The 22,714-nt window shown below is 38.8% G+C and overlaps 1 protein-coding gene across 2 annotated transcripts in view; it reads left to right on the forward strand.

Moving 5' to 3' along the window:
* The window catches only part of LOC149247943 (protein LATERAL BRANCHING OXIDOREDUCTASE 1-like), a 45,403-nt gene extending 28,049 nt beyond the window's left edge, over nucleotides 1-17,354 (forward strand). For both annotated transcript variants that reach the window (XM_089458310.1, XM_089458309.1), the window contains 2 exons: nucleotides 16,330-16,657; nucleotides 16,768-17,354. In XM_089458310.1, the coding sequence (XP_089314436.1) occupies nucleotides 16,330-16,657; nucleotides 16,768-17,028 (589 nt within the window). In that variant the 3' untranslated portion in view covers nucleotides 17,029-17,354. The remainder of the gene's footprint in view (nucleotides 1-16,329; nucleotides 16,658-16,767) is intronic.
* Nucleotides 17,355-22,714: the final 5,360 nt, after the last annotated feature.

The following is a 22,714-nucleotide window of genomic DNA, read 5'->3' on the forward strand; positions in this document are numbered from 1 at the left end:
ATTTCAACTAAGTCAAAATATTTACAGAGCATTACACTACAACATCTCTATCATACTGAACTGGAAAAAAACTTACAATAAATCACAATCCCATCACAATCCCAGTCTCAACCTCGCGAGCAAACTCTAGGCTCTCCTCTTATCTTTTAAATCCTCAAAGTCGTCGCTCTCGAGATTAGTGTGGAGGTTTCTCATAACAGGATCCGAGGTGTTAACAAGGCCTGTAGTAGAATGCTCTTTAGGATCAGGTGGAGTAAAGATAACGCCTATGTTATTGCATGAGGAATAAGCGGAGAAAGAAAATGAGAGGATACGAACATTATGCGGATTTAGCCCTTGACAGGTGTTGTTCACCAGTTGGAACTAGAATCAGCGGATGGTAATAAAATTATTCAAAATTATATTGCAGCAGAGGAAAACATTGGTGATTTTCCAAAAACTGCGGAAGCAGAGGACAGCAACGATGTGGTGAGAGTTCGTGATAAGGGGGTGAGTTTTAATTGCTTTTTCTTGCCAATTTTAATAATCCGTTGGATAAAAGTTGCGAGAATGGATGTATAGAGTTGAGAAAAATTCATAGGAATGTTGGCAACGGCACCGAATTTGGGATTGCCGAACTTGAACAGTGTGCTCCAAGTGGCTTGCTATAGCAATGGAAACATGGTGCAAGATGGAAGGACTGGATGTGGAAATCTGAAGTGGTGAAGCAGATTTCTATATTGATGAAGGTAGAGGAGGTCACTTTGCCACTGAATGCGGACTTTCAACCTTTCAAAGAGGAGGAGTATGACGCAGGACCATGTTGATAAATAGAAATGGAAGATGGATGGAATACGGATTTTCAACCTTTCAAAGAAGAGGAGTATGACGCAGGACCATGTTGATAAATAGAAATTGAATAGATATTGAAGATGGATGGAATGCGGATTTTCAACCTTTCAAAGAAGATGAGTATGACGCAAGACCATGTTGATAAATAGAAATTGAAGATGGGTAGGAGTCATGTAATGCTGAACTGGAACATTCCAAATGTATTTCAACGCTGGAATGTGTTTACTCCAATGTAATCCAAGTGGCAATATGATGTTGAGCATAGCATCCAGTGGAATGGAAGGCCATATTTGTATAAAAGGGTCAGATATCATGTATAGAGAATTAGTTTGACAACGAATTAGTAATTTTGGGTAAAAAGTAATTAGTCAGTTTTATACCGAATTGTCAGTTATGTCACAGAGGTCGATGATATAAAACTAGTGAATGTCCATGAAATATAAGTGAGGAGAATCATTGTTGAATAATCAATTCCAATACCTTGCCCCGTGGATGTTTCCTTACACCCTGTCGAGGTTTTACCACGTAAATCTTGTGTCTGTGTGTGTTTGGTTTCCAGTTAGTTATGGCGTTTTCTTGGTCAATATATAACTGAATGTGTGTAATTCTTTCCTATTTTTCTTCTATTTCACTAACAATTGGTATCAGAGCGTGAGCGTGAATCTGCCTGAGGAAAAAAAAAAATTTCAGCGATCAATGCGTGGCTGAGTGTGTAGCTGAGCGTGGCTGAATGTGTGGCTGAGCGAGCAACCTGCCCTGCGTAAAAAAAAGACAGACCTGCTGTTAAGCCTCTGCGTAAGAGGGAAAGGCATGAAGTTGTTGGGTGTCATTTGCGTGTGAGTGCGGCTGCGTGATAAAGACAGAAGTGTGAAGCTGTTCTCTGCGGTATTCTTTGAGAAGGACTGCGCGTAAGAGACAAAGGAAGGCTGTGACCCAGAGCACGTTGGCGTGTAGTCTCTGCGTGTGTTTTCTGAGGGAAACCGTGAAGGCGATGCGTGGAGGATTGTCTCTGCGTGAAGGTGCTGGTTGTCTCAGCCGCCAAACCCTCTACAAACGCTGTCAGAGCTGCGTGGAGAGCAGAAGCTCTGCGTGTGGATTTTTCTGCGTGAAGTGCTGCCATTTTTTATCCAGAACCTGCATGAGAAGAGAGGCCGCTGCTCTGTCCAGCGTGCTGCAAATATTGCCCATCTGAGCAGAGCATGAAGAGGAAGTCTGTGTGGCTGAAGAATCTGCTATCAAATTTGCGCAAAGCTGCTGCCAAATCTGCGCGTGCAGGAGTGATCTGCCTGTGAGAGCCGCGTGAAGATCAAGCTGCTGCAGTTGCCTGTTGAATCCGGGTATTTTTTTTTGAAAGAAATTTTGTCTCAGAAATTTTTTTTCAGAAAGCTGTGACAATACAGTTTTTTAGATTCTAAAAATAAAGGGTGAATTGAAGAAAAACAAAGCGTGAAAGGAAACAAAGGATTTGAAATTAAAAATCTGTTGAATTGGGAATTTTTTTTTTTTTAGCTTTTCCTTGAGAAAGACAAACAAAATTATATATATAATTCCTAGAAAGACTGAAACCCTAGGAAGGAGGAAAAATGGCCAAGATGTCGAATGCAAAATTCGAGGTGGAGAAATTCACCAGAAAGAGAATTTTTTCTCTTTGGAAACTGAAGGTTAGGGATCTGCTTGTGCAACAAGGGTTGCACAAGGGTTGCACAAGGCATTGGATGGGGCAACTAAGAAACCTGCAACCATGACTACTTCAGACTGGGAGGACTTTGATGCCTGAGTTCTCAGTACCATCCGGTTATGCTTAGTGGATGAAGTTCTCTTCAATATTGTTGAAGAGACTACAGCTTCAGGATTGTGGGAAAAACTTGAAAACCTCTATATGACAAAGTCATTAACCAACAGAATTTATCTGAAAATGTAGAAATTTTGAATAATTTAACACATATTCAATGGAGATTATCTTGATCATGTACTATTGCAGAAAACATACACAATACATAAGCTCCTCTACGTTTATCATCAATATAGCAGCATCAATAACAATAAAACATCAAGAGCATTCACACATTAACACAGTATGTATCCCGGGGAAAACATCTCGCTGAAAACCCCAACTATCTGTATATTAATGATTGAGTCATGTAACATTACACAGCATAATACTTCTCACAAGTATCTCTACCTCTATTACACACAATACAGCTCAGATCTGATCTCCAAATCTCTTCCATTGCTTTCTTGCCTCCACTGCTCAATACCTACTCAAGAACTGATGAGAATGACTTACCAAACTCATTTTTCACCTGCAAAATAGTCACTCACACTTTGTTGGACGTGAGCACAAGCTATAATGTGGGCAAATACGTGGGCAAACTCATTGGCATACTCAATCCCTTGATTGTGCAAGATCTAGTGCACAACTATAGTCACAACTGATAGCAATCTGATTCTCTACCACCTGTCCCTGTTGAACTGAACATGCACTGACATGCAACTGAGTTAACTGATGTATTCATTAGTTGTATTATGAATTAATAACTTGTGAATTAATTAATAACTAATTCACCCAACTCATCTCTAGTCTATTTGCCAGTTAGACTAAATACAACCAGTTTAACAAGCTAAACTGAACACAACTCCATCAACTCCACAATCAACTCCACCAAACTCAACTGATTGAGTTCTAACTGAAGTCATGCATGCAACAACTCAACTGACTCATAAGAAAAGTGTATTTCCTTCTGACAGCTGCATGTGCCACTTCTGTAGCTCAAACTGAAGTGCTCCAAGAGAATAAGATTAAGTTTATAGTCCAAATATTATTGTGAGATAATAATATTTGACTTTTCTATTTTTGACTTTGATCACTCACACTGTGATCACTCACACTTTCATCAAAAATAGAAGTCCATCTATTTTTTCCCAACTTGATCAATCATCCATAAACAACAACCTGCAATCCATAGACATGATCCATATGTCTAAAAATAAACATAGTCTAAAAATAGACTTGCGCCAAAAATAGCCTGCGGGCCCACTTAGTGAAGGCGACTCTTTTCACTAATCTCCATCATCTTGCTGCAATCTCAACACTCCCTCTCGACAAGATATGGATTATCAGCAACCCCTATCCTGCCTCGGTGGTACTCGAATTTGCTCCTGGTGAGAGCCTTCGTCAGAATATCAGCATCCTGATCCTCCGTTGGAATGTACGAAAGTAACATGATCCTCCGCTGCACACAATCTCTGATATGATGGTACCTGATGTCAATATGTTTAGATCTATCATGAAATACAGGATTAGCCGAGAGTTTAATGCAACTCTGGTTATCACAGTGAATCACAGTAGGATCCAAATGAGAACCGAACAAACCAACCAGGATCTTCCTCATCCATATAGCCTCGCATGCAGCCAAACTTGCTGCCATATACTCGGCCTCCGCTGAACTGAGTGCCACGGATCTCTGTTTCCTGCTGTACCAAGAAACTGCTATCGATCCGATACTGAAGACCCCTCCTGATGTGCTCTTTCTGTCCGTTGGGCTCCCTGCCCAATCTGCATCCGTGAAGCCACATAGCTTCACCTCATCCTCCTGTCTGTACCACAAACCATATCCCGATGTGCCTCTCAAGTAGCGCAATACATGCTTGCCCGCCTTCCAAAAGAGCTTGGTAGGCTTAACCATAGCTTGTGAAAGCTGGTTAACTGCATAGCATATATCAGGTCATGTATTGACCAAATACATCAGCGACCCCACCAACTGTCGATAAACAATGGCATCCACTTCTTCTCCCGAAGTGGCATCCTCCTTCCTCCAACCTCCAGGAAGAGGAGTATCAACAGGCTTGCAGCCATGCATGTTGAACTTCTCCAGTATCTCCCAAGCATACTTGCCCTGAGAAACAAACAGTTCACCACTGTGCTGCCATATTTCCAATCCCAGGAAATAGTGAAGGAGGCCCAAGTCCTTCATCTCAAACTCTGTAGCAAGATCCTTCTTGCTGACAGTATCAACAGCTCATCACCTGTTAGAATCAAATCATCAACATACAGTACAATGATAAGCAACTTACCCTCCACCACAATCTGGTATAGGTTCAGATCCGCCTCGCTCTTGGAGAATCCAAGTCCTGTGAAATAGTTGTCTATCCGTGTGTACCAAGCACGTGGTGCTTGCTTCAACCCATACAGCGCTCTCTTGAGCCTACACACATGCGACTCGCTGTTGAAGACTTCAAAGCCTTCGGGTTGCTCAATGTACACCTCCTCCTCAATGACTCCGTTGAGGAACGCAGTCTTCACATCCATATGATGAATGTGCCATCCCATCTGTGCTGAGAGAGCAAGAATCGTCCGTATGGAAGAATACCTTGCGACAGGTGCAAAGGTCTCCTCATAATCGATCCCCTCAATCTGTGAAAAGCCTCGGGCAACAAATCTTGCCTTGTACTTCTCTACACTCCCGTCAGCTGCCTGCTTAACTTTGTAGATCCATCTCGAACCCACCACTGATTTCCCTTCCGGTCTAGGAACAATCTCCCATGCATTGTTTCTGACAATAGAATCATACTCTTCCACCATGGCGTCTACCCATGCGGGATCCTCCACAGCTTCCTCGAAAGAGGATGGCTCAGTCACAACACACTTTCTCATAAGAGCCATGTATCCAGTGTACTGATCAGGTGACTGTCTCTGCCTGCATTGGGCTATAGGTGGTCCTACAACTTTGTCTGCATCTTGAGCCAGTCGCTCAGCTTCTGTCAAGCGCTTTCGCCCTCTGATGGTTGGCGCTGCATGAGTGGACTCGTCCACTCCATGAACCTCATCCTGTGGCTGATCCACATCCTGAAGCTCATCCTTAGGAACTAATAGCTCCTCATCTGCATGCAAGTGTAGCTCCCTCTCAAGCGAACACTTCATGGCTTTCTCCTCCTGAAATTTTATATCCCGTCGCACAACAGTTTTACCACTGTCTGGCAAATACACACGATAGTTGTGGGGCGTATCAGTGTACCCCACAAATATCCCAACCTCTGCGGTCGGCTCCAACTTCTTTCTGGCATCCTTCGTCACATGCATGTAAACGTTAGCACCAAAAATCCTCAAATGAGAAAGATCGGGCTTCTTACCAGAATAAGCCTCCTCGGGTGTACTCATGCCAAGTATCCTATGAGGACAACGGTTTTGCACATAAACTGTCGTATTGCATGCTTCCGACCACAAGTGAAGGGGTAGGCCTTGATCATGCAACATTGCCCGTGCAACACCCACAATCGTTCTGTTCTTCCGCTCAGCTACCCCGTTCTGCTGTGGGTTATGGGGAGCTATGAGCTTTCTACGAATCCCTTCTGTCTTGCAGAAATCCTTGAACTCGTCCGAGATGTATTCACTACCATTATCGCTCCTAAGAGCCTTCACCTTCTTCCCCGACTCCTTCTCGACCAGTGCTTTGAATTCACAAAACTTTGAATATGTCTCGCTCTTCTTCTGCATGAAGAAGATCCAGCACTTACGAGAGAAATCATCAACAAAAATCACATAATACCTGTGTTTTGCTGTCGAAGCAACTGAGAAAGGTCCACACACATCTGTGTGAATTCTCTCAAGGATCGTCGTGGCGCGACTATCCTTCTCGTGAAAGGTGGCTTTCACAAACTTCCCCAAAGTACACCCCTTGCACTGATCTGACTGCGCAAGTGTGCCTTTAGGAAGCTCTGTAGTGATCTGCTGCAGTATCTTCAAGGCTCCATGGTGAAGGTGACCCAATCTCCTGTGCCACAACTCGCCATCATCCCGGCTCACCAATCCTTCTGCCTTGCCTGCCATTGCTGCGCATCCATCTACATGCAACTGATAAAGGTTCCTCACTCGAACCCCTATCTTCCGGGTCTCACCAGTTGTCTTGCTGCGCAGGAAGGCCTTTCCCTCGCTGAAAACAACATCATACCCCTTGTCTTCTAACATCGCCACTGAGATGAGATTCTTCTTCAATCCTGGAACATGCATGACTTCCTTCAATACAAAGGGTTTACCAGACTCCCTCTCAAAGGAAATGGTACCGATACCGGTCGCACTGTATCTACCATCATCGCCCATCTTGATGTGCACTCTAAGATCCTTGTCCTCCAGATCAGAGAACAAATCTCTATCTCCCGTCATGTGAAAAGACGCAACACTGTCCAAGAACCACACTGATCCCATCACACTTTAAACCAAGCATGCGATCAATGAAAAATCAAGCTCAAATTGAGAAGCTAAGGCCTCTCCCCTGTAGATCCAGCAGCTTGCTTGTTCTTCTTCTTCTGCGGACAATTTGTGGCATAGTGTCCGTGCTGGTGACAGTGAAAACACTTCACCTTGGACATATTCTGCTTCTTGCCTTTCGCACCGGAATGAGAAGCTTTCTTGTTCTTCCCCTTCTTTGCTTTGGCAGCCAAAGCACGATTCTCTTCATCAGATACATTTGATGAAGATCCATTCTCATACTTATTGTTACTGAGTTTATCCTTGAGCGCCAGGTTGCTCTTGCTTTGGAATAACATTCGTAATCCGTTGAAAGACATTTCAACAACACTGCTACAAATTCGAATTCCACCAGCTCCAACTCAACCGCTTCCGATCTAGAATTCGTGAGAACACAATATTTCTCGTACAGAGATTGACTGTATGGGCATTCACTGGATATCTCACCTTCCAAAGGAAGGATGAATCCAGAGGCTACCTGGCCCGATTACAGACTCTGCCTAAAGAAACAGAATGTAAACACTTCCTGAATAGTAGATCTGATGATCAATCCTCGCTTGATATCTTGTAAAAATCTCTTCTACAAATCAAGCAGCTCCGATACCATGTAGAAACTTTTTCTACAATTATCTAGCTCGCTCCGATACCATGTAGAAATTTTGATAATTTAACACATATTCAATGGAGATTATCCTGATCATGTACTATTGCGGAAAACATACACAATACATAAGCTCCTCTACGTTGATCATCAATATAGCAGCATCAATAACAATAAAACATCAAGAGCATTCACACATTAACACAGTATGTATCCCGGGGAAAGCATCTCGCTAAAAACCCCAACTATCTGTATATTAATGATTGAGTCATGTAACATTACACAACATAATACTTCTCACAAGTATCTCCACCTCTGTTACACACAATACAGCTCAGATCTGATCTCCAAATCTCTTCCACTGCTTGCCTGCCTCCACTACTCAATACCTGCTCAAGAACTGATGAGAATGGCTTACCAAACTCGTTTTTCACCTGCAAAATAGTCACTCACACTTTGTTGGACGTGAGCACAAGCTATAATGTGGGCAAATACGTGGGCAAACTCATTGGCATACTCAATCCCTTGATTGTGCAAGATCTAGTGCACAACTATAGTCACAACTGATAGCAATCTGATTCTCTACCACCTGTCCCTGTTGAACTGAACATGCACTGACATGCAACTGAGTTAATTGATGTATTCATTAGTTGTATTATGAGTTAATAACTTGTGAATTAATTAATAACTAATTCACCCAACTCATCTCTAGTCTATTTGCCAGTTAGACTAAATACAACCAGTTTAACAAAGCTAAACTGAACACAACTCCATCAACTCCACAATCAACTCCACCAAACTCAACTGATTGAGTTCTAACTGAAGTCATGCATGCAACAACTCAACTGACTCATAAGAAAAGCGTATTTCTTTCTGACAGCTGCATGTGCCACTTCTGTAGCTCAAACTGAAGTGCTCCAAGAGAATAAGATTAAGTTTATAGTCCAAATATTATTGTGAGATAATAATATTTGACTTTTCTATTTTTGACTTTGATCACTCACACTGTGATCACTCACACTTTCATCAAAAATAGAAGTCCATCTATTTTTTCCCAACTTGATCAATCATCCATAAACAGCAATCTGCAATCCATAGACATGATCCATATGTCTAAAAATAGACATAGTCTAAAAATAGACTTGCGCCAAAAATAGCCTGCAGGCCCACTTAGTGAAGACGACTCTTTTCACTAAGCTCCATCATCTTGTTGCAATCTCAACAGAAAAGACAGTTATACAGTCTTCGAATGAAAGAAGGTTCAAACGTTGCAGAACATTTGAATGTTTTTAATACACTAATATGTTAATTAACAGATATGGTAGTCAAAACACAGGAAGAAGATAAAGCCATAACCTTACTGCGTTCTCTGCCTGAATCATGGGATCACTTCGTAACTTCAATCAGCTTGAGCACTGCTGATTCTTTGAATTTTGAATCAGTTGTGGGAGCTCTCCTGTCTGAAGAAGTACGAAGGAAATCCAGCACTGAAACCGCTGCATCAGAAGCCATGGTAGCTAGAGGACGCTCAAAGGAAAGAGGAGAAAAACCAAGGGGGTCTTCCAGATCGAAATCGAAGGGAAAGCAGTGTAAGGCAAAATGTTGGAACTGCGGTAAAATTGGACACTTGAAGAAGGACTGTTGGAAACGAAAGGAATCTGAAAACCTGAAGAAGGAAGAAAATCATGTCGATTCAGGTATGATAAACGAAGTTTTATCTGCTGAAGAATTATGTATGATAGATGAAACTTCACCTGAATGTAATGTCTCTTAGGGTTTAGATAGCTGGTTGTTAGACTCTGGTGCTTCGCATCACATGTGCCCACGTAGAAATTGGTTTACTTCGTATAAAAATGTAAATGGTAGTTCTGTGTTTATGGGTAACAATGTGTCATGTCATACTGTTGGGATGGGAGATATCAGGATTAAGTTGTATGATAATACAGTTAGAACATTAACTAGTGTTAGACATGTACCTGATTTGAAGGAAATTTTAATCTCTTTGGGAGTGATGGATTCAGATGGATATAAGTTTACAGGTCAGGATGGCGTCTTGAAAGTCTTTAAGGCAGCCCTTGTGGTTATGAAGGCAGAAAAAGTCAGAAATCTTTACAGGTTAAAAGGAAGTACTCAGGTCAGTGAAGCAGCGGTAGCGTCAAAAAAGGAAGAAGTAGGTACTTGTTTATGGCATCAGCGATTGGGTCATATGAGCGAGAAAGGTCTTTAGATACTGATGAAATGTAAATCTCTTCCCAGTTTGAAATCCTTGAAGTTAGATTTCTGTAAACATTGTGTGTATGGAAAACAGTGTAAACAAAGATTTAAAGTTGGAAATCATAATAGTAAATATGTTTTAGACTATATTCATTCTGATCTGTGGGGACCATCCCCTGTTGTGTCATATGGAGGTGCATTGTATTTTTTAACGTTTATTGATGATTACTCCTGTAAATTTTGGGTCTATATGCTAAAAAGGAAAGCTGATGTATTAAATGTCTTTAAACAATTTAAAGTAATGGTAGAGAAAAGAAATGGCAAATCTATTAAATGTCTAAGAACTGACAATGGTGGTGAGTTCACTTCAGTTGAATTTGAACAATACTGTAAGGATGAGGGAATTTTTAGACACAAAACTATTGTTTATACTTCTCAGCAAAATGGTGTTGTTGAGCGTATGAATTGGACTCTTATGGAAAGAGCCACAAGCATGATCAACAATGCTAACTTGCAAAAGGAGTTGTGGGCAGAAGCAGTATCTACTGCTTGTTATTTAGTTAACAGATCACCTTCAGTAGCAATTGATTGTAAAATTCTTGAAGAAGTTTGGACAGGTCAGTCTTGTGACTATTCACATTTGAGGATATTTGGTTGTGATGCTTATTCTCTCATTCCGAAAAATCAGCGTTCAAAATTAGATCCAAAGTCGAAATGTTATGTCTTTGTTGGGTATGACTATGCAGTGAAAGGATATAGGTTGTGGGATCCTACATTGCGGAAGATAGTCATTAGTAGAGATGTAACATTTGATGAATCCTCTCTGTTAAAATCAAATGTTGAAAGAATTGAACAGGAACAGGTATCGCCGAATCAACGAGTTCAGTTGGAGGCTAGACCTTTCGGTGACAGTCGAAAGGAAGGAGAGACTTCTGGAGAAAAAGGTGTTAGCGACACAAAGGAAGCCGTTAAAGCTTCTGAACCAGTGCAAGTTTCTGAACCAGTTCAGCAACCAGTCGCTCTAAGAAGGTCTACAAGGGAAAGGAAAACTCCCAAAAGGTATGAAGATTCTGCTTCATCTTTTTCTTTGATTACTGAAGATGGGGAACCTTCTTGTTATCAGGAAGCAGTAGATGATACAGATAGCGAGAAATGGAAAATGGCTATGGAAGAAGAAATGGACTCCTTAGCCAAGAACAATACCTGGGATCTTGTAGAGCTTCCTGAAGGGAGAAGTGTTTTTGGATGCAAATGGGTCTTCAAGCTGAAACGGAAAGTTGATGGAAGTATCGAAAGGTATAAGGCGAGACTGGTAGCAAAAGGGTATTCTCAGGTTGAAGGTATAGAATTTCATAAGATTTTTTCTCCAGTTGTAAAACTTGTTTCTATACGTACTGTGCTGGCACTAACTGCGTTGCTTAATCTTGAGTTAGAACAGTTAGATGTTAAAACAACTTTTCTACATGGTGATTTGAACGAAGAGATATATATGGAACAACTAGAAGGTTTTGTACGAGGTTGCAGCAGAAGATTAGTTTGCAAGCTCAGGAAATCATTATATGGTCTGAGGTAGTCTCCCAGACAATGGTACAAGAAGTTTGATTCCTTCATGGTGAGCCAGAACTTTATAAGAAGTGAGTATGATCATTGTGTGTACTTCAAAAGTTTCAATGGCATATTCATTATCCTAGTTTTGTATGTTGACGATATGCTTATTGCAAGCAAAAGCATGGAAGAGATCAACAGGTTAAAGGCTCAACTCTCTAGGACATTTGATATGAAGGATCTTGGAGCAGCAAAACATATCTAGGGCATGGAGATACACAGAGACAAGAAAAATGGTAAGCTTTGGTTATCACAGCAGAAGTATGTGGAGAAAGTACTTGAAAAGTTCTCTATGAATAATGTGAAACCTGTTAATGTTCCACTAGCTTCCCATTTTAAGCTTTCTTCGGTTTTGAGTCCTAGAGCTGATGAAGAAAAGCAGTATATGTCTCATGTCATGTACCATATGCAAATGTTGTAGGCAACTTAATGTATGCGATGGTATCTACAAGACCTGACATTTCACATGTAGTTGGGGTTGTCAGCAGGTTCATGGAAAATCCAGGTAAAGAACATTGGCAAGCAGTGAAATGGGTGCTTCGATATCTAAGAGGCACAAGTGACCATTGCATCGTATTTAATGGTAGTGAAGGATCAGTCTGCGGATATGTAGATGCTGACTATGCAGGTGATTTGGACAAAAGAAGATCTACTACAGGTTATGTCTTTACTCTTGCAGGTGGAGCAATTAGTTGGATGTCAAAGCTTCAAGAAACAGTTGCGTTGTCCAGTACCGAAGCTGAATATATAGCTACTTTAGATGGCAGTAAAGAAGCAATCTGGTTAAAGGGTCTGCTCGATGAGATTGGGAGGACGCAGGAGAAAGTGAATGTACTTTGTGACAGTCAAAGCGCTATTCACTTGCTACAAATCCTCCTTATCACAACAGAACCAAGCATATTGATGTAAGGTATCATTTTCTGAGACATGTGATCGATGGCGGAAAAGTAGCTCTTCAAAAGGTCCATACGCGAGAGAATTGTGCAGACATGTTCACAAAGCCAGTTACAATAGAGAAGTTGCGGTGGTGTTTAGATTCTCTTGGCTTGCAGAAAAGATGATGAATGGGCATGGGCAAGGGATTAGGAAAATTGTTGTCAAGGTGGAGTTTGTTAGTTTGACAACGAATTAGTAGTTTTGGGTAAAAAGTAATTAGTCAGTGTTATACCGAATTGTCAGTTATGTAACGAAGGTCGATGATATAAAACTAGTGAATGCCCATGAAATGTAAGTGAGGAGAATCATTGTTGAATAATAAATTCCAATCCCTTGCCCCGTGGATGTTTCCTTGACACCCTATCAAGGTTTTTCCACGTAAATCCTATGTCTATGTGTGTGTTTGGTTTCCAGTTAGTTATGGTATTTTCTTGGTCAATATATAACTGAATGTGTGTAATTCTTTCCTATTTTTCTTCTATTTCACCAACAGAATAGACTCGTCAGAGTGTTTGCACGCAAGAGGGCATAGATGACAGGCTTGACACCTTTTCTTTTTGCCAGCGTGCCAATAGTTGCCCTCGTGATGTAATGATTTAGTTTGCTTTCAATAGAGAGATCAAAGGTTCTTTGTATGATAGAGGTAGTGTCTATACTGCTGGGTTGTATTTCCTGATAAAAAAGTGTCTTAGTTGCTGCCATTTGATAGATTAAGCTGGAAACAACGTGTGTCTGACCGCAGATCTGAGCTGTTTGCACCAATAGGGTGGAAAAAATGGTGTATGGTGTTACCCTCCCCATTCTTACTTGCGAAGAACAAAGATATTTTCTTCAAGAGCATTGAACAATTAACTATGAATAGAATCAATCATATCAATCACTATGAATAGACATACCAGCGATGATCCTATTTCCTTCCCTACTGTGCTACTCATTCATGATGATGTACGGGAAAAAAAATCATAACAAGCCTTCCAGATGTTCTATTGCTGTTTATTGAAAAAATGCATGAGTATGCAAGGCATTCTTGTTTAAATTGAAGTTGTGTTGTGGATATGGCTTTTGATGGAAGAGAAACTTATTTTCATCCACATTAAAGGTCTTGCAGCGATGTGGTTTATGGGGTTTGAACGAGAGTCCATTGGAACATAGAAATAAATGAAGGAAATATCTCTATGGAAATGTAAAAATTGCTACAAAATAATGGACCCATAAGGAAAAATGGACCAGTGGTAAATGAGACAAGAAGAGGATGAAAATCTAGAGATCACATAGAGTCAAGTTGTTAACGGCTTTTATGTAGTGTTAAATTATTCTTTTATCTATTTTATTTGGTTATGATAGAGAAAGCTGAATCCTTACTTTTTAACATGACAATGTCTTCTGCATATTTTATATGTTGCAGATACTTGTGTACTCTTAGCAAGGCTTGAGATTTAAAATCCTATGATATTTCCTGTTATGGCTGTACCGATGTATTTTTCTATCCATTGATGACAATGCTATTTCTCTTTTCAAAAATGAAATATAGATTAAATCATGCAAGAAAGAGTTACATCAACCTAACAGCAAGGTTACCAGGAAATTCATGTCCTAAAAAAGCCAGAAACGTTAACATATGAGTCTGTGACCCAATAGATAGAAATTCAACATCTTTACAGAAAGAAAAAACTGAATTTGTCTTTACACAAGCAAAGCCAATTCCTGCTTAAACGGCCTCAATCCCCCAAGGTTGGTGAAGCTGACTAGAAATCTCAAATATGTTACATAAACTTGACCTAATGGTGGAGTTGAGGTTATGTCAATAGTTATGGTTAACAGTTGTGGTTTTGGGCACCTAGTATTGGTGACTCATGGTATTGAGCCCATGGTATTACATGTAGTTGAAGCGCTTAAAAGGCTTATGTATTCTCCATTGTAGGTAGCCATGGTTGAGCGGTGAAATTTCAGGTTGTTGGCCGGCTTGGCTGTGTTTTAGCCAAGGAAAATAATAAATCTATTGTTGGTTGGCTTTTCCCCAATTGGGGTTTTCCAGATAATCATGGTGTACATGGTTTTGAATGTGTATTTTTTGATTGTTATATTTATTTCTCTTGAACCCTAACAAATGGTATCAGAGCTCTGGTTGGCAAGGGCCTTGGATAGTTGTTCAAAATGTTCTCATCGACGAAATGTTCCCGTCGAGATAGTGGTGGCGTTGGTTGAAACAATAGCTCGTTGCACAAACCAGCAATGTCCGTTGAGTGATGGTTCGATGAGGAGCAAGAAAAAAATGAAGTTTGCCTTTGCCAAGCCCTGAGAATACTTTTTGGAAATTTAAATTAAATTTTGAAAGTTTAAATCAAATCCAGTGAATTAAGTTTGGAGCCCAGGAGTGCTCTCGAGAGGTTGCATGAAAGGGAGGAAGTCGAGAAAACTGTGCCAAACCCTGCATTCTCAGCGTAAAGGCTATGTGTCTCTGCGTTCACCATGAAGGCTGCATTCTCAGCGTGAAGGTGTCTCTGTGTGAAGGAAAGTGCCCAGCGAGTTCTACGCTGGCAGACTTGCGTGAGGGAGAGAACTCATTATCTGAGTGTGAATCTGCTTGTGTAAAAGAAAATTATAACGTGACAGAGTGAGACAACACTCTATGCGTTTGAGGAAGAGGCAGGCCATCTGCGTCCTTTTGCATTTGAAGAGGAGTACGCTTGTGTGTGAGGGGCTATCTGTTCTGCATGAAGTGTTGCATGAGCAGAGCATTGTTTTCAGAAAATCAAGAAAGTGTAATTCTTTTTTTTCTCCAAAAAAATTCGTTGAAGGGCTTTTATGGTAAAAGAAAAAAATTTTATTCTAAAATAGTAACAGAAATTTTAAATAAAAATTCAGTTATAAGAGAAGGGTTAAATAGTGAGATAGGAGTTTTACAGGGTGAAATGCATGGTTAAACTTGCAGCAGTTCAAGTTGTGTGTGGGTCAAGATAGCAACAAAATAAAAATAAAATGGAAATTTTCATATAAATAGGTATACGACTGTAAGACCTGGTAAATAAATCACTGGTAAGTCTGAATATCCGCTTGGGTGATATGGGGATGCATGTGGTGGTATGATGAAGCATTCTGAACTAGGACAGCTTGTGAGATTATCAAATACCCTAACATTGATTGGGTAAGGCCTGGAGGTGAGTGGTCACTCGCTCACTTGGCAGATTTCGCTAGATTTGACCAAGGAAAACCCAAAGTCAAGTTTAAAGGGGGCATTGTTAAATAAATTGAGGTTATGTCAACACTTATGGTTAGAGCTGTGGTTTTGGGCACCTAGTATTGGTGACTCATGGTATTGAGCCCATGGTATTACATGTAGTTGAAGCCCTTAAAAGGCGTGTGTATTCTCCATTGTAGGTAGCCATGGTTGAGGGGTGAAAGCTCAGATTGTTGGCCGGCTTGGCTGTGTTTTAGCCAAGGACAATAATATATATATTGTTGGTTGGTTTTTCCCCAATTGGGGTTTTCCAGATAATCATGATGTACATGGTTTTGAATGTGTATTTTTTGATTGTTATATTTATTTCTCTTGAACCCTAACAAAATAGTTGGTGTTACAAATGCTACATGCAGAAATTATGTTTGTCAAGACTTTTTTAACTTCCTTTCAGGTTGAATGGTTTCAAGGTTTAGGCTGAAAGGTGATAATTGTTTTGTTTAACCAGAAAAAATTATCTTTGTGATATTAGTTGCAAATGGTAAACTCGTTGAAAACTTTGAAATAGGAATTGAAAATTTCGCTGGTACTCTAATCCTGCCGAACAGAGAAAATTTGTTTATAAAGATGATCCATGCATTTATATTTCAGATCATGATGGGAGCATTTAATTCCAATAATGCTGACTAACAAATTTACATATTGTGTTTGTTCAAGCAGGGAAATGGCCGATGCCTACTCATTGGAGATCAAGAAAGTTGCCACTAGACTACTCACATTAATAGCCCAAAACTTGAATCTAAAGCCCCACTACTTCAATGAAAATTTTGGCGAAGACATTACACTGTCTTTGCGGATGAACTATTACCCGCCCTGTCCGCAGCCTGAACTTGTTCTTGGTCTCCATCCCCATTCCGATGCTGGAGGAATCACCTTGCTAGTGCAAGATTATGATACAGAAGGTTTAAACATCAAGAAGGAAGACTCATGGATTTCTGTAAAGCCAATACCCAATGCATTTATCGTCAACATTGGAGACATAGTGGAGGTAACTATGGTTATTTTTTTATTGGACATGATTTCCGTGCATTCCTAAAAATTTATCATATCAAAGTTTTGTTTAGTACTATATGTCTTCTTATTGGAATGTATGTGCAGATCATGAGCAATGGAAAATACAAAAGTGTTATGCACAGGGTAATAACAAACGCTGAGAGGGAACGACTATCCATTGCTGCCTTTTACAGTCCATCATATTCTGCAGAAATTGGTCCTGCACAAGAACTCGTGGACCAGTCACAACATCCTCCGTTATATAAAACAATAAGCCATGCACAGTTTCTACGTCATCTTCTAGTCGACAAACTTCGTGAGAAGAGTGTGCTGGACTTTGTTAAACTTGACTCCACTTCAACTTAAGCCGCTAAGGATGGCATGTCCTTAATGTGTGCCCAAAGGCAGATGACAAAGCGTGCAAAAGTGTCAAATGCTTGTGCTGTGTTTTCTTTTTCGTTTATATGAACTTGAATAACCAATAAGCATCACCATAGCCAATAGGTACCTTAGTCATGTTGCTATCATGCCATGTTCATACAGCTTGCTCTTGTGCATACCTAGCGTTTCAGAGTTCTCTGCCGTATGAATTTTTATCTCTGCTATATGGAGCTTGACATTTGGATTTTATCTTCCATACATGGCAAGCAACTACGAATAAAATAACAACAATAAGTTGACATTTATATTTATTCATATTTTAAACTTGGTTTGTATTTCACATACATTTCATATTAAATAAATGCATTCTTAGGTTGTAGAGTTAGAGAAATTTACTTCCCGGGAGGAGAGCGAGAATTTACCCATGGCCTCTCATCATACATATTCAAGCATATTTCTCCTGGTTATCTCTTACCCAGAAAATAATTTTTTTACTTGGGCGATATGTTTATTTATTTTTATTGGCTCTGCTTACTGCATTGTAGATTTCAAAATATTTGGAGATGTGATGAATGGTACCAAAATCAACTGTTTTACTTAGCTCTAGTATATCTTGTCCATTAAACTTCCAAAAGATTTCTAAACCTATAATTAAGTTAATTTTAACATCTTCTATCGTAAAGCTAAAGAGAATTTATCTCACACCACTCTTAAGAAGGTTATTCAGAATATTTTATTTAGTCATGGTGTACCTCACCATGATTTTGGGTGTGTGCAATGTTACTTGGGCAAAAACCAAACGGTCTGGGAGCATGATGTTTAGGTCCATTCATTATAATAATTCAGATCAATCGTTCATATTTCAATGGGAGCATAATTTCGGTTCATTTTATGTTTATTTTATAGTGTTCAGATTAATTATTCATGTTTTTATTGGGAAACAATAATTAGGTTCATTCAATGTGTGGGTGGTAATTTATAGCAACTAATATTTTTGGATTTATAGTTTTATTAGTGCACTGGGACAGTATATGCCAACCTCTAGATTTTGTACTTGCTTAAGTCCAAGAATTAACATATATTACCCCACTATATTAATAGAGCTATAGCTCCAGAAATATCAATAACCATGATTTATTGTCTCTGTCCATATTCGCCAAGGCTTTCAGCTCAATGCACTTAAGTTTCTTGAAATCCAGCTAGATTCAGTCGGGCTGCTTCGACAACCTTTTTGGTTTGACAACCCTTTTGGTAGGAAAAAGGTGCAAGCTTCCACTCTGGTTAGATAACCAAAATTTGATAGAACTTTAATGTTACCAACTGAAATTAACAACATTAGCAATGCCAACCTATAGTCAACCCAACTGCAAACAATGTAACCTTATATTCTCCGAGGAAGAAAAATGTCCATACCTACCAGAAGGAATTTTTTCCTGGAAGAAACATCAATAATCAAATATTGTAGAGGAAATCATAAAATTACGAAGTAAAATGTTGGCTAGGTTAATGCAATCGATGCTGCAAGAAGGGCTGAATATGCAAATTAACATGCATTCTCAGCATCATGGATGAATAAAATCCCTTGGCTTTGTCTTGGACACTTCATCAAAGGCCAATTTTTGAAAAAGAATCAACAGAACTTACAACTAACTTTCTTAGGGTGCAATCTCCATAGAATAAAGCACCCAACTGCAAATGCAATGCCAAAGGCCAGTGTAATGACTTACGAAGGACTTACAATCTCCGAGTAAGACTGCCTGGCAGTAAATATTTCCTTGAAGCAAAAGGGAGAATTTTGTGTTGAACTCGTTTTTAACACTATCGGGAGAAGGAGCATTCCCAAAAAAAGGTGCAAGATGGTCTCAGATTTGCCATATTGAAGGCGCTCGTCAGATTTACCATAATCAAGGCACTTGTCACACAAATTGAAGGTGTAACTTTTGGTTACCCTACTGTCAACTATTTGACATTTTACTGGAAAACTTACACAGGAAGATCATAGATAAAACCTCAAGAATAGATTAGAGAGTTCATAATCTTGAATCTGTACAAACACGTTGAAACGGACATTTCAGAGAGAAAATTCAAACACATTCTCGTATGAAGGCCACTAGCAAATTTTATTTTTTTCTAGCTGAGGAAATTATGCCCACGTTGAAACGGACATTTCGGAGAGAAAATTCAAACACATTCTCGTGTGAAGGGCACTAGCATTTTTTATTTTTTCCTAGCCGAGGAAATTAGCCGAGGAAATTATGCCCAGAGCATTTTTTCCCATTTAGGAAATCATATCTGGAACAGTTCTCAAGTATACATAGTCCGGCCAGTTCTCAAGCATACATACTCCGACCAAGAATCAGACCATAAAACCTATAAAAACTAAACCTACCCACCCAGCTATTAGATCACATTCTTGAAATTATAAATTTACCAACCTAAAACACTCTGCCTCTTCTACCTTAAAGTAATTAATATTGAATTAATTCATCCTAACATATCCAGCAGCATATCCCGAAGCACATACACAATAAGATTACATCTGTGCCAATTATTTAAAACATTTTTGTTCTCCCATCCTCATTATTCCCCATTGATCATATATCCTGTTGTTGCTTACTTTTTATGAAATCCCATATACATGCATATAATACTGGAAACCATCAAAAGCATTCATTTTGGTCGTGGGGGATAGAAGAGGCTGAAGCAGTATAAATACAGAACATTACAATACTACTCATCCTCAAATAGAACCTGTCTCGAGATGCTGAATTTATTTCCATGACAGTTTTTTAAAATATCTTATAATTCAACAGAAGTGAACTTAATTTAATTGCAGATTTTGAAAATATCTCATAATTCAATATCACCCAGATCAATTGCGACTTATTGGTTGACCCCACTGCTATGACCCCACTGCTATCCGCCAGATTCCGGGATGCCCATACCGAGATCACCTGGTGGTCATAGAATCTCACCAGCTTCTAACCTTTTTATCGGCCCCTAGATCTTGACCAACTTAATATATTTGAAGAAAACTGTAGAGCCAAAAGAAACTACATATTACTGACATCTACATAAGCTTGTTGATCTGTCAGGAGTATAGATTTTCTGTCTGGTATCAGTGACAAAAGATCCACTAGGTAGGTAGGGGAGGAAAAGACATCAAACAGATAGTAGGTGGGTGAGCAAAAGACATCAAACAGAGATTTTTAAACATTCAGTTGTAATGCATAGGAGTCCAACTATAGCGCAGTGGTTAGAGTGAAGCACCATGATACTGCCACAATAGACAAACCTATGTTACCAAAATTGAGAACGCAAAATGCATATAGTACGAGGATTGAAAAACTGTGAGGCTTAGTATAAGTAATAATTCTGGTTTTTTTTTAATTATATGCCAAAAAAACTTGAAAGTACTTATCTATGAAAAAATGAAATAACTTTTTTTCCCTTTATAATATGTTTAATATGGGACATTTGCATGTGATTTCTACAATGGAAAGAAGAGTGTTCACAGTATTGATTATTTGAATAACTACGTTTATGACATTTTTTATTGTTTTATATTATCTTCACAGTTTAATAATAGATATTTGCATGTGCCTCTTATAATAGACAGAAGAGTGTAGAGTGTTCATAGTATTGAGTATTTGAGAAATTAAGTTTATGAAAAGTAATTTAGAAGATCGATATTTTTTTAACATTATGATTAATTTAGAAATCTAATTAAGTTTTTTAAAGAAGTAATAAAAAAAGGTCAAGGCATTAAAATTCAAGAATATTGATAAAAGATAACTAGAGCATAATAGAGGAGAAAATAGAAATATGACGAAAAAATAGAAATCTGAAATTGAAAAAACTAGAATAAACAATTAGCATGGTCACACTCATGAATTTGCAGATTCTCTCAAATTTCAATGCAAAATTCTTGTATGCTTTCACAAATTTTGTAATGACAATGATGTCTTCATGGTTTTATAAAATTATTTTAGCGCTCAGGTTTAGGGTTACAAACTTATAGTAATGTTTTTCTTTTTCATAATTGTTCTTTTAGCTTTTCATTGGTATTTTTTATGTGACATGACTTATGTTCAAATTTTGTAATGACAATGATGTCTTCATGGTTTTATAAAACTATCTTAGCACTTAGGTTTACGGTTACAAACTTATAGTAATGTTTTTCTATTTCATAATTGTTCTTTTAGCTTTTCATTGGTATTGTTTATGTGACATGACTTATGTTCTCAAGAAATGTCAACATTTTAATAAATAACCAAGTAGGGTTCAAAGGAAATGAAACGGGTTTCCTAGGGACTAGGTGGTTAGGTACTAGAAATAAGTTTTCTATGTGTAATGGGCTTCTTCCAAATATTATGCTTCAACATTAGGTTACTAGTAATTCAAGGAAAAACTACCACCAAAAGAGGGATGGAAGGAGTGAGTCACCACTCTATTATTGAGGACAATGGAGAATATATGAGACGAATAGGAAAGAGGGAAAAGGGAGCCACTAAGTTTTAAATATGATTTTAGTTACCATGTAGGTGCAGGTTGATTTTAGGGTAATTTTGGTGAGTTTTTCTTATGCCTTTCAATAGCTAGAAAAGACATGGAGTTCTAGAAAGTAAATCTAGTTTTCCACCTCATTAAACTATGTGTTCTAGCTATCAAAATGAAATTAAAAGCAACCCTAGAGTAAGAAGATGCACTAAGTACTTGTATGAAGATCCAAGAAGCATTAAACCTCCCACAATACTTCAAAGTGTTAGAGCTTCCCTATAAAAACACTTGGAAACCATCTACAAACCAAATCCAATGCCTACTCTACTCAATCAACCAAACAAATAAAATACCAAATATTATAAGGTACAAATGATGAAGGTTGTCCTTAGTTATTAGGCATCCTTGTAATTGTTTTCTTGGTGACCTCCCTTGATGTGTGATTGAGGATGACCGGAGGAAACAATTGGGACAAAATAAAAAAATCTAAGATTAGAGACAACTAACCCAACAATACTTGGAAGCCAAGAAAAAGTAGAATGTATACCTATGAGGGGAAGCCTCTTTTTGGTGGTGAGTTGGAGGATACAATTGACCAAAGAAGCCCAATAGCTTAAAAAGGAGATTACGTTTCTTTGTGATGTAAATTTGATGGGGTTTTAGTGCTTTAGAGGAGTTGAAGAGAGAGCTATAGGATGATGAAATCAAGGGTATTTATAGGAAAGTGAATGACATAGGGGTGTGAAGGAAATAATAGGATAACCATTGGGAATGATTCTCAATTCATAGGCACTTATTTGCATCCTTGACTAAAGAAGCATGAGTTTTACAAAGAATTCATGATTTTTTTTACCAAAAATGGGGTTGGTAAACCTTCTAGATATGAATTGTGTTGGAGTTTAACAACTCCAACACAACCAATATCTAGAAAATCTACTACAATTATGGCTAACAATGAAATCTACATGCGAAAAAAATGAGGCTATCGGGGCTCGTACTAATGATCCCATGCATTAGAGGCAATGACCAAGGAGGAAAAGTGGGATATCAAATTTGATCAAGTAAGATTTTCTGTACACTATGAAATGAATCCAACGCTATTAGGGACCTTCAAAAGGCATCTCTAATTGACCAAAGGATCACATTTAAGAACAAATGTTGAGGTTGATCC

This window comes from Pinus tabuliformis, chromosome 7 (genome assembly GCF_031772625.1).
Source record: "Pinus tabuliformis cultivar Carrire ecotype Pingquan chromosome 7, CPIR1, whole genome shotgun sequence".
Classification (NCBI taxonomy): domain Eukaryota; kingdom Viridiplantae; phylum Streptophyta; class Pinopsida; order Pinales; family Pinaceae; genus Pinus; species Pinus tabuliformis.